At 33.6% G+C, this 20,314-nt stretch overlaps 1 protein-coding gene across 1 annotated transcript in view; it reads left to right on the top strand.

Moving 5' to 3' along the window:
• LOC124369942 (thioredoxin reductase 3-like) overlaps positions 1 to 20,314 on the top strand; it is a 42,775-nt gene that overhangs the window by 11,728 nt on the left and 10,733 nt on the right. The window contains exon 4 of the mRNA XM_046828145.1: positions 3,518 to 3,710. Coding sequence (XP_046684101.1) covers positions 3,518 to 3,710 — 193 coding nt within the window. The remainder of the gene's footprint in view (positions 1 to 3,517; positions 3,711 to 20,314) is intronic.

The following is a 20,314-nucleotide window of genomic DNA, read 5'->3' on the forward strand; positions in this document are numbered from 1 at the left end:
TGTGTCTTATGAATTATTCAATATTATGTGCTATTTAAACAGTAACACTATCTTATCTGAGTTGAAGTAGTATGTTAAGGCCATTCATTTATCAGTGCCATAGCTTTTATAATTACTGTAAACAACCTTGAATAATTTATTTTAATATGTTTGTTCATAACGTTATTATTTTCAGTTAATTAAAACATAGTTATTTTTAAACATTTTTGAAATTAACAAAATTTAAAAAATTGTTGTTTTATCATGTTGTTTGTTTCAAAAATATTGTTTGATTAAGATTATATCTGAATTTTAAAACACAGTTCAATACATTATCTGTGTACATTATGTAAATTCATGCTTAAAAAAATGAATCAATTAAATTTAAATGTTAATATAAATAGAAATGGTTTAAGATTATTTTTAACAGATATGTAAATAATTTTATGTTGATTTATCTTATAATTGATGTAGTTATATTTGACTAATTATATATTTTAATGTAATCCTCATTATCAAAGAAGTATAATTGTATCGATCACTAATCGAAATGTAAATCATATAAATAAGGAAATCAATACATGTAAGTTGGACACTTTGAAGATGCGTTATGATAGTGGTGTCTAAACTGATAGTGAGAAAATAGTGAGGAGGGGTTAAAGCGTTGGCGGGGTGAAATACTGACCTTGCCAGCAGTGTGGCTAAGGGGATATATTTAGATCACTTACATTTTTACATCTATCGACATCAAATAGTGAGGAGGGGTTAAAGCGTTGGAGGGGTGAAACACTGACCTTGCCAGCAGTGTGGTGAAATGAAATGATTTATTAGCCCAATAGAACATTACAATGTTATAAGGCTCGTCAAGAAATAATAACACTAAATACTAAATAACAATTAAAAAAAATACTAACTACAACACAAGTAACATATAGCTAATACTAGGTGGTATGATATTTCACATCTTAATTATTTTCTGGTGAATTCAGACGAAAATCGTCAAAAGTATAAATTTCAGTTTGAAGCATGTATTCTTTAATAGTTTTTTTGAAAGCCTTTAATGTAGGAATCTCTCTCCATGCTAAAGTTAATTTGTTAAAAAAATGCTGACTATCGTAAGAGAAAGATGTTTTAAAATGGGTTGTTCTGTGTATAGGAACAGGTAGAGAATAACTATTACGTGTTGTGTAGTTATGATGGGAGATAAAGGGATTGGACTGTATTCTTTTATATGTTTGAGTTAAAACTTCCATTATGTAAATACTTCTTACTGTTAAAATTTGAAGATTAAAAAAATGTCCTCTACATGATTGATTAAATTTCAAATTTCCTAGAATTCGGATTGCTCTCTTTTGAGTTTTGAAAGCCTGTTCAATAAATGGTGAACTTCCCCAGGAAACAATTCCATATCTCAACACAGATTCGAAATAGCCAAAATAAATAGTTTTTGCTGTTCTTAAGTCAGTCAAGTCTCTAATTTTACGAATAGCATAACATGCTGAATTTAGTTTCCCATTTAACTGACTGATGTGATTTTCCCATCTAAGATTGTCATCTAAAGTAACACCAAGAAATTTACAATTTTTTGTAGAAGTAAGTTTACTTTGGTAAAAAGTTATTTCAAGTTGTTCTCTAAAGTTTCTAATAAAGTGAAAATTAAGTATGGATGTTTTGGAAATATTTAAGGATAGTTTGTTAGCTTTAAGCCAGTTAATAAACAAACTAATGTTATCATATAATTTTTGAGATAGAATCAAACTAGTGGTGTCATCAGCAAAGAGAATTAATTTGTCACATAAATTGAACTGCTTGGGTAAGTCGTTTATAAAAATTAAAAATAATATTGGACCTAAAACTGACCCTTGGGGTACGCCTGCCTCCAAATAGCGGGCAGGAGATAGATATTTATGGACAGAACCAGCACTGTTTTGAACTATCTCTACTACCTGGCTGCGATCCCTCAGAAAGCTACTAAACCAATTGAGAGCAACTCCTCTGATGCCATAATACTCCAATTTATTTAACAAAATTTCATGGTCTACACAATCAAAAGCCTTCTGGAGGTCACAGAACAGGCCACAGGTCGACTGTCCCTGGTCCAAGGCAGTTAGCACATAATCAGTTAAACTTATGATAGCATCTGAAGTTGACAAATTAGATTGAAAACCAAATTGATTTTTATTTATTATTGAGAATGATTTAAAAAAATTTTCAAGCCGTAATTTTACAATAGTTTCTAATAATTTTGAAAAAACTGAAAGAACTGAAATAGGTCTGTAATTTTCTGCAAGATTTGAATTATTGTTTTTAAATATTGGAGTTACTCTGGCTACCTTGAGACATTCAGGGAAGACTCCGTGAGTCAGGGAGCTATTCACCAAAGAGCAAAGAGGTTTTGACAGGATGTGGATGTGTTCCTTCAATATCCTTGGAGGTATTCCATCCAGGCCTGGTGACTTACTTGATTTAAATTTACTTATAACTTCAATTATCTCTTTTTCACAAACAGGATAGAGATAAGGGTTAAGGGGATATATTTAGAATGCTTACATTTTTACATCTATCGACATCAAATAGTGAGGAGGGGTTAAAGCGTTGGACGGGTGAAACACTGACCTTGCCAGCAGTGGGGCCAAGGGATACATGTGGATCGCTTATATTTTTACATCTATCTACATCAAATAGTGAGGAGGGGTTTAAGCGTTGGAGGGGTGAAATGCTGACCTTGCCAGCAGTGGGGTTAAGGGGATACATGTGGATCGCTTATATTTTTACATCTATCGACATCAAATAGTGAGGAGGGGTTTAAGCGTTGGAGGGGTGAAATGCTGACCTTGCCAGCAGTGGGGTTAAGGGGATACATTTAGTTGTAAACATATTGTGACTAATCCTACGTGGTCAGTACTGTGTGGTCGTGCATACTGTTGCAGTAAGTGAACCACTGTATAGGGCAATGCATTGTTATGTTGCTTAGGCTACTTTGGGGAATTCTGTCTCAGAAAGTATATATAATTGGCATAAAAATTGTGAACTATACAAAATAAAATTTGAATTAACCACCTTATTTTAACATTAAATAGAAATGTTAAAACTGGAAGAAAGAATTAAACTATCCATGATAATTAATTCATACATGCAAACCACCCATGTTCATGGTATGTCTAAATTTGTTAAAAAAAACATTAAAACATTTTCTCTAACTGATTTTTATAATTAAGTACACCTTTAAAAATAGGCCTAAGTTTAAACAAACAGTGTTAAAAATAAAGAATGTAATAATCTATAAAATAATTTAAGTGAAAGGAAATTATTTTAATATTAATCGAGAGGATGTTATAATAATAAATGTTATTTACAGAACGTAGTTACTCCAAATTCTAAAATGTCATACTTTACATGAACATAAAAAGTATATAAGCTTTTCTTATTTCTTGAATTTTAGATTATTTATCCGCTTGAAAAGTAGACTATTTGACTTTAAGTTATGTCTAAATTTAAAATCCCGATTGCTACAAGACAATTTTCTTGTTACAATCAGGAAGCAGCCTCGTATGGCCGCAAAGTAGCAGTATGTGACTTAGTGACTCCCTCTCCTCAAGGCACCACTTGGGGTCTAGGTGGTACCTGCGTCAACGTCGGCTGCATTCCCAAGAAACTCATGCACAAAGCTGCAATCATTGGAGAGGACATTGATGACGCCCCCCATTACGGTTGGACCACTGAAACGAAAGGTGAATTCCTTATCTTTGCTGTTATGTTTAATTTTAACTAATACGAAAGTTAAAACAAAAATAACTATTCAGAGGGTAATACATTAAATGGTATTGGATTAGGCAGCCGACGAGTGCAACCTTGCCTTATCTCTGTCCCAGCTTATCTGGTATCAGATTTCAACCTTCCCTTTGCAATATCTGGAAAGTGACAAGTGCAAAATTTTCACATTAATTAATTTACCACGACAGGTATAGCTCAATATTATTACTAAGTGTTATTAACACCAAATTTACATTGGAGGAGTAAATTATAAATATGTAGTTACGGTTTATTCCTCCTAAAACTCATAAGTTAGTCAGTTATGCATACACCTGACCTCGTGTTGGAGGTCAAGTTTAGTTTGAATTTAACAACATGATAACATACACTCCCGATATAATGTTTTATACTCTATTTATCAGTTTTCTTCAAGACTTTAGGAACAATTCGCTTTCAGCTATGTATTCCATCTTGAAGCAATGCAAAACAATGAAGTGAAAGGACGAGGTTTTCTTCCAAATCCTATAACTTACCTAAGGAAAACCAAAGAACATGTCGTAGTTTATGGTTTAGTACCATGGAATAGTACAATATTTAAACTTGGCAGTTTAGACAGTTTTTTTAATTAGGCCTAAATAAAAACAGATAAATTGTTCATTGTTACATTTTTACTGTTTGTACATAAGTTATAGCTTTAAGAAGTGACATATCTTTTATTAATTTTAAAATAAAGTTATATATTATTTCAAACCAAATAAAATTTTATAAATTTAAAAACATGTTCCTTAGCATAATTAAACTTTTTAATAAATAAAAAAAATATGAATCCCTGAAGCTATAACTCATACATTATATATATGAAAAATTTAGCATATATATCTTCATCAGTTTTTATTTGGGCATGCTGAGTTGGCACACATGCACATTCTACTATTCGCTCACTGCTCGAATTGTTACCACGAAACGAACCTTACATTCCAGATGACCCTCGTACATATGTAAATGTTTATGGCAGAAGTTCACCCTGGAAACTAAAAGAACTCATCAGCGGACATGTAAGGCTTTGATTCCTGTTTTATAGATACAAATTGGAAAGCCAGAAGGTGAAAACTAAACGTTTTTGAACTTGAACGTTTTAAATATTAACAAAGTATAGTCTATTTTATACAATTTTAAATAGTTTCTCCCTAATTATAAATACGAAATTGAAGACCAAAATTCAGTTTGCTGTTATTTTTTTGGTTGTGAGAGACCACCATGTAAATGTGGGATAATTCCAAATGTAGTAACCTGTCGGAGATATTGGGGTTTCTTTTAACAACATCTGAAGAATGCTGAAGAAGTCTTACTCACGAGTGACTTGTGGTTTTACTTATGATTGTTATTTAATGTTTACAAGTTAAGGAATGTTTTGGTGCTTATGTTATGTACAGGTTTACGAATATCTCGTGTTGGAAGTCGTTTAGTTTGAATTTAACATGACAACATACACCCCAGATATAATGTTTTTTTTTTTACTTCTGTTCTTCAATTTTATTCGAAAATTTAGGAACAATTCGCTTTCAGCTATGTTTCTGGAATGTATATATTATTGTGTAATGATTAATATTTTTTAATTATAATTCACATTAAGTACGGTTTGTTACATATATAATAGTGATTTTAAAATCTAGTGTTTAAAATATATACAACTAAAATTAACAGTATACGACTCGCTTATTCAAAGATTCATAATTATAAAAAATTTGATACTTTCACAAGTGGAAAAAACCTTACATTTGGTACATTGTAGTTACTTAGAGTGCATCTACCAAAAACAGTTTGAAACCCATAGTTGTCTATATTTTATTATGGGGTAATTTTTTTATTTTTTTTTCTAGGTGAAGATTGTAAGGCCAGAGGGTGAAAACTAAAAATTTGGGAATTTGAATGTTTTAAATAATGACGAAGCATAGTTGAGTGGAGGATACAGTTTAAAATAATTTCTCATATCCAAATATGCCATTGAAGTTGATAGGTAGTTCAAATAATTAGATGTTTCAATCTGTTAAGCAGGATGATAGCATTTAATCTATTCCAGTGATACATTAGATCTATCCATGTACTTCACTTACTTAAAGTAGTGCTATGGATGCTAAAATGAAAACTGAAAGAAGATAAAAGAAGAAAACTGTACGTCTAAACAGATCCCTGTGTTCATAACCAATGTTAGATAGATTTTCACGAGCTTTAGAGAGCAGTGTCGGACAAAACAATTTTGGTTCTGAACATTGCAGAGTTATCATTGTCATGTGTGAACAGATTTTTGCATTGACTTCCGCAACAACAGCAATGCAGCTGTCGCAAGCACCACTCTAGTGACAGTTCTCGTGATTAAATTTGTCCATTATTGATCGCTTTTTGTAACAGCAGTAGTACAAGTTCTTGCAACTTTACTAACCATTGTAAACATAGCTTTAAAGTAAGAAGACAAGGTGTTTTTATATTCAACATGATCAGTTGAACCTTCTAGAGTTTTTATTTCAAACTGGAGTGCGTATATTTTTCTTGCTGACAGTAGAACATGTGCATAAACACAATATTTCGGAATTGTAGAGGTCAAATGGTGGGTTAGGTCATTCATTCTTTTTGCTCTATAGGACAAGAAGACTAGAAAATCTCCATGGTACCTAATTATAAATGATTGTACTTCTGAAGTGACAGCACATTCAGCCTGGGTACAAGGTAGATTTGAGACCACCTCATCCCCAGCAGTGTCACCTAAGAAGAAAGAAAGCCTAACAATTTTCAAACCCCTACCAGTCGAGGTAGTCAGAGATGCCTTTAATACCGAGGAAGCCCCAACCACTCCAACTGTTACTAACTGCAGTAAACTAGACTTATCAACCAAGTTTCTCTTTACAATTTTCAATTACATTTATGATATAATACTGGTGTGATATAATCCTTATCATGTCAAGTACCTTAAAAATGACTATTGAGATACTGACTTATCTTATCAGGTTCCCACATAAGTACATACTAGACGTTTGGCACATATGTCATCTGCTTTGAGCTAAACATTATTAGCAAATTGTCAATTGTGTCTTTTTATCGTACGTGAATATTTTCTCCTATTACCCTTTATTGGTTACAATGAGAATTAATCAAATGTGGGTTTTAATGTGTGACTTTTAATTGTGATATGATCGTTGTATGTCACTTTCTTGAATGTTCTTGACGTGTGTGTAAAGCATAAGTGATTTCTGTTTGACGTTGATTAAATAACTTCCACATCTTCCTCTTTCCACACTATTTTGAAATAGAGAAATAGATTTCAATGCCAAAATGTTTTAACAATTAAAAATTATCAGAAATTTATACCCATTAATAAATGCTTTATTATTCAATTAATTTATTGGTTTAATCCTAAATAATGTTATGAGGGCTATTCCAAATATAACTGCTGTTTTGTTATAAAAAAACACCCAACAAGAAAAAAATATTCTAATTGAAAACTAGATACTTCCTCTATTTTTTCATAATTGCCTTTAATATTTGAACTCTTATCATGTCTTTTGACTAACTTAGAAGTGCATTCTTTAAAAAATTGTTCCGCCTGCGCCTTTAGCCAGCCAGTGACATCATCTTTGAGTTATTCATCTTCGTTCAAACGCTGAGAGCCAAAACACTTTTTCACCTGCGTAAAGAAGTGACGATCCCTCGGAGCCAAGTCTGAGCTGTGTGGTGGATGGTTGAAAATGTCCCATTTAAATCCTAGTAAAAGGCCTGTGGTTTGCCGAGAAGAGTAGGCTGAGCATTGTCATTCCAAAAATGTACATTGGAAGTCATCAATTCTTGATCCTTGTTTTTAATGGCCCTTTTTAATGTCTCACAACACACTTCTGAATTGATGGTTGTTCCACTTTCCATAAATTCCATCAATAACACCGCTCCCCTTTTGCATCTCAGAACACTGTTGCCATAAGCTTTCTACCAGACAAGTCTTTTATAAACAATGTGCTATACATTTTGTAACATATGACGATGGCAAATGTCCGAAACCCCTTATGATCTTGTGAAGAAATGGCTCACCCTCATTATAGTAACGCGTAAGCAAGTGCAAAGCAGACACTATTTACTGTGTTTTGTGACCTTCAGAAAGAAATTTGGGTAGCCATTGAGCACAGTACGGCGTGGTGAACTTTGCTATTTTTTGCTGTAGTCTGGTCAACGTCTGGAGTAGTTAATTTTCCCTTCTAGTATGAGGGGGGGCGAGTGCAATGTTTAAGTTTCTGGCTTCTCCTTTTCTTTTCTTTTGGTATTCGGCGGGGACCCAAATTATTCCAAATTATTTCTATTCCAAATTAATTAGACAATATTAACCCTTTTAGTGCTAAGGGGTCTGGCGCATTGCCATACCCAAGAGTGCTAAGCATTTTAGTGCATAAATGCAGAGTTTTAGTAAATTCTTTACTTCCTTATTTGAGGTCATATCTTATTACTTTTTTTGTGTTGAAGATAAATAACACACAATAAACAGAAATAAATACAAAAAATACATTTGTACATATTTGGATTGTTATAAAAAAAATTTTCTTTATAATGTAAATTTTTTTATAATTTTGTTTTCACTTTGGCATACAATTTTAGTATGCAAACAATTTTATATTATTTTTCTGAGGCTACCATCGGAAAGGGCAACTAAAACTAAACAAATTCCATATATTTGATTTTATTTTTACACAAAAACTAAGAAGTGTGGATGAAAAATATAATATGTTGTCTGCACCAAATTTTGCCCTACATATAGGCCTAATGTTTGAAACGCTCAAGAGAAAAAGTAATACACTTACTATTATTAGCATAAATGCTTTACTAACTTTATTATTAATTATAAAAGAAGAAATTCAAGCACAGTTAACACTTTTTTACCTAAATAATAGTTTTATTCAGTAATAAAACTATAAAAAAGGTGATGTAACTCATCATAACCTGCAATATTCTTATTAGACGTTGTTTGTAACTTAGTAAAATATAATATACACGGAAAACACAAATTAAAAATGAAGTAATGCAATGATTTGGAATACTAATGAAGTAGTATTTCACAATTATATCACAATTTAATGGATAAAATAAGATAAAACAGAGTAAACAAAGCGCAGCGTCAGTTCGCTCGCAACGTAAACATCCGAACTGACCTTTTTATTTCACTTTAATGACGTAAAACAGCTGGTCGTCGGCAATTAAATATACAAATATTGTTATTCTATGGCTTTTGGATGAACTGTCATTGTTTGCAGCTAGTAACTTGCATAAACTGAACCAATATATATATATATAAAAATATGCTGCGTCTACGACGTAGACGCTAGCACTTTTAGACATAAATGCAGCGTCTACGATGTAGACGCTGTAACACTAAAAGGGTTAAGATTCACTGTGAACACAAAGTTGTACACTCAAGGCACTGTTTACATTACTAGTTCATCTGTTGTTTAAAATGTTTATTATTGTTTGCCATTGATAGTGACTGTAGATGTGTATTATTGTCACTATTATGCATGAGTGATTCCATATGTAAATGGTTTGAAAGTAATTATTAAATTTATATAAATTTAAATAAATTGATACAGTTTAAATGACTTGATACGTTACTTTTCCTTTATTTTTCAAGTGAAACTGAAACCTCGTCTGATTAGTTTGAGGACAAAAACTTGTGTACATCCAAATGTCTTGGTTATCTGGAGTGGTTAGGGAGATTATGTCCACTTGTCTCCAAAACTACAATTGGCCCGAGATCAAGTGAAAATAAACGTGATAACAGCTGCTGCTGGGCGGTGTGTATTAAGTGTGGAGTCAATTTCGGGTCACAAATATTTTTTTTAATGTTAAATTCGAAATCCTTTAAAATAACTTCTCAAAGTACAGAAAAATTAGAAACAAAATCTTTACTGATCAATCCACGTAAAACTACAGGCATTTAAAGTCAGCAGTTTTATTAATCAGACCCAAATAAAAAGTGATAAAATGTTCAACATTACATTTTCACTGTTTGCACATAAGTTATAGCTTTAAGATGTGACATCTCTTTTATTAATTTATTAGTTTTGAAAGATTTTTTAAACCAAATACATTTTCATAAATTTCAAAAATATTTTTCTTAGCCTAATTAAACAATAATAAAAAAATATCAATCCCTAAAGCTATAACTCATACATATAATATATACACTGAAAAATGTAACATATATATCTTTGGCCGTTTTTATTTGGGCATGCTGAGAGTTGGCACACATGCGCATTGCGACATTCGCTCACTGCTCAAATCGAATTTAGGCCTATTTATTTATTATTTATATACAGCATACACCATTTTACAACAAATGTTAAATCCGATTCAACAAGAAATAAATGATCTTATAATACAGTACAACAAGCAATAATATATTTAAAGATAACAAGCAGTAAATAAATAGCACCAACTATATGAACAATTAAGAAATATGGCAATAATCATAGCAACGATTTATGTGTGTGTGGGGGGAGGGTACGTGCGAAGGGGGCGTGAGGTTTGTGTGTGAGTATACTATATGTATGCGTATATAATTAAATCTAACTTGCAGTAGAATATGAGTTTCAACAAGCAATAAAATATCTTATAATATATCATAACAAGCAATAAATACATTTATAATATTTAACAAGCAATAAAAAATAAGATAACAAGCAATTATAAACTTTCTTACTACAGCACAATCACGATGCCAGAATGTGTAGAGAAGAATCGCTCATGCACTCAACTTTTGTCATCACACTGACATGTGACCCTCTAAAGGCATCACCAATCACTCATCACTAATTCCATCATTTGCAGTAAGAAGGCACACGGCTTTGCTACGAAATCGAGCCACACCAGGAGAGAAAAAGTCCACAGATCCACCTATCTCATTGCCGAGTTGTAAAAGGCGTGGGAGCGTACTGTGTTGCTGGTATTACGTAGAGTACTGAAGCCTCTCAAACAAGTCCTGGGATCTTGTACGACCAGGAATGTGAAAAGGAAGCTCCAGTAACAGCTCAGGGCAGCCCACAACACCATTGATCAACTTCATGAGGAGAACTGAGTCTTGAATCCTTCTGCGAATGTCTAAGTCATGAAGACGGAAGTGAGACTTCAGTAGTGGTACAGGGACTTCAAGGTAGTTGTATCCCATTCGGCAGCCAATAACTCTAATGAACCGGACCTGGACTCTCTCAATATCCGATATGAGGGTAGATTGATACGGAACCCACACAGAAGAGTTGTACTCTAGGAGCGGACGCACTAGTGTCTTATAAAATGTTACTAGAGAGTCAACATGCAACCCCCAAGAGAAACGAAAGACGAAGCCAAGCGTGGAGTTGGCTCTCCTGCAAATGAACCGCACATGCTCATCGGAATGGAGAGTTGAAGTAGTTACGACACCAAGGTCCTTCATCTTCCAGACTCTGTGGAGAAGTTCGCTGCTAAAGTAATATTCATGAAAAAGTGGATTCTGAGATCTGGAAAAGGTCATAACTGAACATTTTGATATGTTCAGGTCCATAGAGTTTTTAAAGCACCAGTGCTCCACTGCCCTTAATGATGACCTGAGATGGTCCACATTATGGCCCGAGGAAGATTCCAGAAAAAGCTTCACATCATCAGCAAATAGAAGATGTTTGGCGGTCAGGGCATCACCAATGTCGTTGATGAAGAGGTTGAAAAGAAAGGTCCCAGATGTGACCCTTGAGGAACTCCTGACTCAGCACTAACGGGGTGAGAAATAGCAATACCACACCTCACCCTCAGCGTTCGACCTTGAAGATAGGATTGGAAGAATTGCAGGAGAGAACTGCCAAGAATTTAGCCAATAGGTGTTTGTGACTAACCTGGTCGAAGGCTTTGGCGAAATCCAGATAAATGCAGTCCACCTGCCGACCTCTTGCAAATGCTGAGGTAATGTAGTGTTGAAATATGATGAGGTTAGTGGTTGTGGATCTCCCGGAGCGACAGCCATGCTGCTGCGGCACTACTAGGTGTTTAAGCTCAAATTCAAATCCATCTAACACCAGAATCTCAAAAACTTTGGACAATGTGTTTAAAATAACAATCGGTCTGTAATTCGATGCAAGGGTACCAAGGGTACTATTGCCAGAATTGAATATGGGAACTATGTATCCTGTCTTTAAGCAGTCTGGAAAAATACCTCTGGAGAAGAATATGTTGAAATAAATATATAAATGAGGAGAAATCACCACACTGCAATATTTAAGCACCGATGGAGGAATGGAATCAGGACCTGCCCCTTTGTTTGGATCTAGCTGGCTAAGCTTACGCTCAATGGCCTCAACTGAAAGGCACCAGGTTGTTAAGACTTTAAACTCACGAGGATGGTAGACAGGAGGATCATCGTGAGTTTTACTAAAAATAGTAGCGAAGTAGCTGGCAAAAACACGGCAAATTTCTTCAGGATCTTCTGCAACCGATTCCTCATGACAAATCATCTTGGGTATGTTCGATGTTTTCCTCTGTTGACTGACATAGCTCCAAAAACTTTTAGGGTTGTTCGACATTGAATCATTGATGCGATCCAGTAGCTTATGACGACACTGAGAAACAAGAACAGTACATTGGGCTCTAAGTCGCTGGAAGATCGCGTAGTGAGTAGGATCAGAGGTTTCCTTGAAACGTTTGTGAGATAGCTTCTTCTGAATAATCAGTTTTTTCCAAATCAGTGGAAAACCAATGAGGAAATGAGGTTGTGCCCATTTTCTTGTATGGACAATTCATTAGAATAGCATTCCTGAGTTCATCACAGAAGTGACTGAAAAGGGTTTCCGCATTAGTAGAATCAACCAATGGGTAAGACAAACTGGCTATATAGTTGAATATAGCTGGGAGATCACAGCGTCTGAGATCAGGAACAAGTTGCAATTTTCCATTTCAACGGCCACTCTCAGTGCTTATGTTCATAGCCAGGGCTGGATGATCGTCCTCAAAAGGAATCAAAACATCATAAGCTGGTTCAACAACACTTGAAGAGTCAGAGAAGAAAATCAAATCCAAGATAACGCCCCTCTTATTCCTGACAGTATTTAACTGATGAAGGTCCAGAATCGAAGCCAAGGCCACCGGAAACCCGGAAGAGCTGCTCATACTGGAAGACTACCCCAAACTGTCGCTGGCTGATTGAAGTCCCCAGTAATGATTATTTTTTGGAAAGATTTCCCTGATGACAAAATTTCTTCAGCAGCCAAGCTAAACTCCTCATAGACTGAGGAAGAGGTATCAGGTGGAATATATACAGTGCAAAGTAAGAAAGAAGTAGAATAGCTCTTCATGCAGACAAAGACACATTCGAGAGAGGTGAATGAGGATTGCAGGCGCCAAGATGGGAAATCACTGTTAATAGCTATCAAAGAGCCGCCTCCAGATGTTTTGGAACTAGTGTGTAACGATCTGTCTTGACAGTATACATTGTAGTTAGCTAGTTCAAGTTCAGAATTAGAAATGTCCTCGGAGAGATTAGTTTCACATAAGCAAATTATATCATAAATGGAAGTATTCACAGCTTTCTTGAAAGTCTCCAGTTTGGTTCTGAGACCATTGACATTCTGAAAGTATAATGCAATATTGGAAATGCCATGAGAATCTAATCGTTTTTTGAACTAACCACAGTAATGGTAGGAACACCATTGTTATACTTAATGGTTAAATTTGTTTCTCCACTGTCGACTCTCTTCTTTAGTTCATCCCGGAGCTTCCTCAGATGATTTCGCTCTTCCAAAGTACGATCTCTGGCAACAGCAATTGAAGATAGTTCCGGGTAAGCATTCTTCACAGCATCCCTGGAAAAACTAGTACAAAATTTTCGAACTATTTCTGTGTCATTGAAAATTGCTTTTACGGGCCGAACTTTATTTCTAGCTGATTTACCAACCCTAATGCAATTTATATCAACATAGGAAGTATCAATTTGGAACAAATCCAACAAATTTTTAACGTTGGAGATATTATGACGTTTTCTGGTATCGATTGATGAACTAGAATTCTGGAATTTTGAATATCATGGCGTTGAATGCGCGCTTGGTGCGGACGTTAATTTCAGCAATTATATCCTCTGTGGTTGAAGGTGCCGGTTCAGATGCCAAAGAATCAACTTTTTTTTCAAGGCTATCAATGCGACTTTTGCTACTTTCAATCCTAGCCTCCAAACAATCCAGTTTTACCTTGACACTATCAATTTTTCTCTCAATATCATCTATCTTGACTAGGAGAGTAAGAAGGGACTCTACCTTGTTATTAAGAGCATCAATTTTTCCTATCATGGTGTTCAATTTATCCCATACATCACTAGGAGAGTGTTTAGCTAGGGCGGAGCAATCCAACCTGGAACACGGCCACTTCATATTATTGTTGCTACTGTTTTTGCTGTAATCAGCTTTAGGCATTCCGATACATTTAATATGGAACCAACGTTGACAGGTAAAGTCGCATTGAATTGCGTCATCTTCATCCATAACAGCCTTGATACAGACTGGACATCCCACAACTTCAGGACTCTTCTTTAGTGGCATTGTAACAAGCTGAAGTCTTTTATATGCAAAAGCTTTTCACAATGAAACCGCTCCTCTTAATTGAAGAACTAGATGATCTTCTTTTACAGGTTCTTATTATCTTCCACAGTTTCCGAGCCTATTTTGACTTGCTAGCAATTACAGATAGTATTGAAACTCCGTTATAGTATGGTTGATTCGATTTTGAAGTGGCCGCTTATTATACTGCAGCTGAGGAAAGTCAGGTTTATCAGATTGTTTACTATAGGTACTAGAAAACGATATTTACTATTTTAGAATTGCAGCCAAACATAATACGAGCAATTCAATATTACATTTTCAAACATGCTTATAACACCTCTATTTTCTGTACTGTTATCGTATGGAATAAGTCAAACAGAATCATACATAACCTCACTGTCCATGAGCATATAAACAAAACAGTTCTTTATTTCATTACGAAGTATTTGATTTTATACAGAAAGTTAGATACTTACTCCGTTTTAAAATAAATTTACATATTCCATTTTAACTACTAGAACAGTCACCTGAATTTCAAAGTCAATCACATTTACAGGACACATCAATCTTTCACATAGATTTTAAAGCCCATAGCCAGATTGAATTAATGCAGCGAAATAGACCTTACTTTCCAGATGACCCTCGTACATATGTAAATGTTTATGACAGAAGTTCATCTTGGAAACTAAAAGAACTCATCAGTGGACATCTAAAGTTTTGTTTCCTGTTTGATAGATACAAATTGGAAGGCCAGAAGGTAAAAACTAAACATTTTTGAAATTGAACCTTTTAAATATTGAGGAACTATAGTCTACTCTATTCAATTTTAAATAGTTTCTCCCTAATTCTAACTACGAAATTGAAGGCCATAATTCAATTTGCTGTTAATGTTTTGGATGTAAGTGATCACCACCATGTAAATATGGGATAATTCCATACGTAGCAAACTGTCGGAGATACTGGGGTTTTTTTTAACAACATCTGAAGTCCTACTCACGAGTGACTTGTGGTTTTACTTATGATTGTTATTTAATGTTTACAAAGTTAAGGAATGTTTTGGTGCTTATGTTATGTACGGGTATACAAATTACCTCGTGTACCCCAGATATAATGTCTTTTTTTACTTCTGTTCATCAATTTTCTTCGAAACTTTAGAAATAATTCGCTTTCCTTATTTATGTTTCTGGAGGAACTCCTCTTGGAGGCAACATGTATTCTATCCTGAAGCAGTGCGAATGGACGAGATTTTCTTAGGTAAGGAAAACCAAAGAACATTGTAGTTTATGGATTAGTACCATGTTATACTTCATAGTGTTATTTTTATTTCATGGTGATTTGTATGTTGTGGAAGGAGTGCATTGTGGGATTTTCTTCTGATCTCAGTCACTCTCATGTGGCAAACTACGGACGATTTTGTTTGTACATTGTATATCTCATTTTCCTTCATTTAAAAATCAAACGTAGCCCGTCATAATGCAGAAAAATGTATAATTGATACAGGTTCAGATGGTACTTTTTAACACTGTACATGCGGAAACCAGAAATGTACACAAAGAATATATGTCTTAATTTCAAAAATGAATTAAGTAATTATATAGGGATTATCGAGAAACATGTTGAAATGGTAGATATAAAGCTTCATTATTTACTGTACAGATACGTGGTACTGTATGAGGTTTTGTAAACCATCTAAGAAATTTAAGAAAATGATTTGCCATTTTATGCAACCCAATGACATAAATTTTAGATGTCTTGGACAGGAAAACCATGAACTGCGATAGGTTCTTTAGTTTTCCATAGGTAAGATACTCAGTTTGGAAGAAAACGTCATACCTTTATACCATCTAATCGTGCTGTTTCAGGATGCAGTACTTGTTGCCTCCAAAATGAGGTCATTTAGAAATATAACTTAGAATTGAATTGTTCTTTAGCATTTCTTATCTTTGTCCTCAGAGTTTTTTAAAAATTAGGTCCAGTCAATAGCGATGCTAGTCACAAGTTTTTCCAGTCACCTCGATAGTTCTGCTAGGACACACATTTCTTCATTCTTCTTCAATAAGTTTAGTAATTTTTCTGTTCCTAGGTACAGATTATTTTGAATTAGGATGATATTGTTATATTAAGGTGAGCCGGAGCGGTAAAAACTTTTGTTGTCAAAATCGAGTATTTTGCTACTTGTTATTCTTTGGTTAATGTACTTTAGAAAAATGTTCTCTCATTGTTGTATCTTATTGCTAAGAGACTAAAATAAATAAAACAAAAGGTCATGTCAAGAGTTTTTTTGGGCAAAAATGCTGATAGGCGTGGTTGCTTTCTTATACAGTTCATACAGTGCTTTCTCAGCTGTATAAAATTGGTGTTTTCATCCTCTTTGGATAATTTTTGTTGTCCGTACTCTATGTGTAAAATGACAGCTAGCAATCAGTATTGTTTCTAGAAGTGTTTACTTCTGCTATTTGTTTACTTTCGTTTTCAATTAGTGATTTCATAAAGTTGTTGCACTATAAAGTGTGTTTATAGTGTGCGTTTAGTATTATTAGCTTAGTGTAGTTTTCAAAATGTGTGCAGACGTGCTTATCATAGGCCTTCAGCAAAACGAAGAAGGCACAGCGATTTATCTCAAGTCTGATGTAGAGTTTAAAGAATTAACTTTCCTTGCGAATCAGTCCATATCTTCTGTCTGTGAAGTAGCTGCAGTATACATTGAGGCAGTAAATGTTATTTGTTTAGAAATTTATAGAGTGCCTGAGTATGATAATTTTGTTGAGGCTATATATAATGTGTTGAATGTTTTATCTTGTAAAAATAAAACTAATGCCTCTGTGGTCTTGTGTTACGACTGTAATGTAAATATTTTAGAGAATAGTTTGCAAAATAGGGTTTTAGAACATTTGTTTATGAGTTTTAACTTAAGGAATTCTGTGTATGAAATAACTAGACCTAGCCTACATGTTAATAATAATGGTACGTGCATTGACAACATAGCTGTATCTGTGCACTCTGATAGAATTGTTTCGACTTTTGTGGAACCAATGATAATGTCGGACCACCATATAGTGTAGTTTTCAAGGGAAAGTTAGATTCTGTCATGATTGTGATACTAATTCCAATGTTAATAATAGTAGATCTGAAAGTAATTGTAAAATATCTAGATCTATTGCTGATGTTAATAATGCATACTTGGGAGTATTGTTAAGCAAGGTCAACTAGCTAATAATGTATACTTTATCTATGGTCGATGACAAGTTTGAATTATACTTTAGTAAATTTTTAGAATTAGTAGATATAGCCTTTCCAATTAAATATAAGAGTACTGTTAAAAATAGGAATAAGAAGCCAAAATGGTACAATGAAGAAGTTTTTATTGTCTTTAAACACAAACTGAGTAATTGACAAAGCCATAGGCTTATAATTATTTTGTTCATATTTACGAACAAATTTAAATTATACATTGTTTAACATACAATATAATCACAAACTAACAATAAATGATATTACAAAATAACAATGGCCTAATTAAAACATATTATAACATTTGTTTTACAGATACACATTTAGACAAGACAACAAAGTGATTTTAGATTAAAATACTAATACTAAAATAAAATTTAAAATTACAACAAAGACATATAAAAGGTATTAAACTAACAGCTATTAAGTAACGAACGACTGAGGTTGATGAGAGAACAATGTTTGTTTACTTATAAATTGTTTAAGAATACAGGTCAAGATTTTCACAAAGAATCCTACAGAGTTCTGAGGTCCAAATATAAACATGAGGTAAAACAAGCTAAACTAGCTTATAATGGTAAAAAGATTAAGAACGCTATAGATAAACCAAAAGCTATTTGGTCTATAGTTAATGATAGACTAGGTGCTACTGAGAGCTCCTCTGTTAATAAGGTTGACTCATCTCTAACTCGTTACTAGTTAGAACTGGTTTTAATAATTTCTTTTTTAATCAAGTCAGTTCAATTATCAAAGAAGTGCCTCAAGCAAGACATGATATGACATACTACTTAAATAAATTCAGATTAACTCAGGTACATGGAAATTATAACGTAAAATCAGTCTTTTCATTTTGTAATGTTTCTGTTGAACAGGTTCATAGTGCTATGTGTATATAATCTCAACTCTCAAGTTTTAAAATTAGCATCACCATTTGTTTCTGAAATACTCTCTTATTTGTTTAATCTCTGTATTGATTGTTGTGCTGTTCCACAATGTCTTGAGCTGGTAAAAGTTATTCCTTTGTATAAAAAGGGTGTAAAGGGGGACTATGCTAATTATCGCCCAGTGTCCATAGTACCAGATATTTCTAAAGTTCTTGGGATTATATTGAACAATCAAGTAATGAAATATTTTGAACATAATTTTTTGTTCTCCAACAGTCAATATGAATTTAGACCTGGAAAGAGTACTAGTTTGGCTGTTGTTAATTTTATGAAAGAATGTACAATGAATGTTGATGAAAAAAATGTGTAGTAGGTAGTTTTTATAGTATGTCAAAAGCATTTGACACTATTGATCAAGTTTTACTTTTTTAAAAATTTAAATTTTATGGATTGTCTGGGGTTGTGATACTAATGTAAGAAAGCTTTTAATTTTACAAAAGAGTTTTAAGAATTATTTGTAATGTTAGTTGTAGAACTCATTGTAAACCTTTATTTAACCCTTTCAGGGCCAGGAGCAAATATGAGATGTTGCAAAATTTTTTCACATCTCATATCCCCTTGTGACTAGTCAAAAGTGCCAGGCTAAAATTGGCGATTTTGCAGTCTCTTAGATTAAAATTTATAATTTTTCATAAAAATTAGAGAATTACCTAAAAGTTTCACCAAATTACTCATATAGATATATACTATCAACAAAAAAATATATAGATGTAGTTTTAAGTCATTTAAAATTTTAAAAAATTATGTTTTTATAGATTACATAAAAAAATTGTATTTATTTACTTTTTTTGCAAATAACTAAAAAAGGAAAAATAATTTTACCGTTGGAAGCTATTTTATTATATTATAAATTTAGAAAGGAACAACCATACAAAATTTTGTGTTATTTCTCTCATAAATAAATTTTTTATGACACATTTTGTATAAATACGCATATTTGTACTTCCCAACATTTGATAAGTGTTAAAGCAACTGACTCTTACATTCCAAGAAACTTAAAATAAATATTCACATTACGGATGTACCGGTAAACAGATGATTGTAGGATCCATAAACAGTTTCAATACAGTTAAAAAACACTATTTTATCAGTGTAGATATGATGTTCCAATAACCACGAATCAAGTTTCCTTTTAATTGCCTTTGCAGTTAGTTGTTTGAAGGAAGCTGGGAGCTGATTGTAAAGTCGTGCTCCCATTGTTGAGGGTTTCTTGTCATGAAGAGCAGTTCGATGTCTGACTGGCGGTATCAGAGACGCATTCCGGGTATTGTAGCAATGTGGTCGTGTACTTGACAGAACAAAATTATCCTTACAAAGACTAATGATGGAGGAGGAGTGCAGCTTTCAGTTTTGGGTTATTCTACTCTATATTTACTTTATATATATACTATACCTACTCTATATTCTACTCTAATTTTTTTGGAGTGCTTTCGCAAACGTAAATTACGAACCGAAGTGTATGCGATTTACAAGGTAATGAATTCAATGATAATCAACAAAATCCTGTCATCAAGATTGCTGTTGGACGTAAACTCCAGTTGCGAACCCTGTATTTCAAGTAAATATATTTTGTGAATTTAAGATAAATAAAAAAATGTGTTGAAGTAATTAAGTCTAAGTCCTAAGCCTCCACAGAAATATGGCAAATACATCACTACACTGCAGAAAGCTGTTCAAGTTTGTGCTGAAGAGAGTATGTTGAAAGCAACGCAAGAAGCTATAGTTGAAAATGATGGATGTACTGACATTGCGGTGGCCATAGATGGATCATGGCAATGCCGAGGATTCAAGTCACTCAACGGCCTGGTAAGTGTCACTAGCTTTGAC

Source organism: Homalodisca vitripennis, chromosome X, assembly GCF_021130785.1.
Source record: "Homalodisca vitripennis isolate AUS2020 chromosome X, UT_GWSS_2.1, whole genome shotgun sequence".
NCBI classification, from domain to species: Eukaryota; Metazoa; Arthropoda; class Insecta; order Hemiptera; family Cicadellidae; genus Homalodisca; species Homalodisca vitripennis.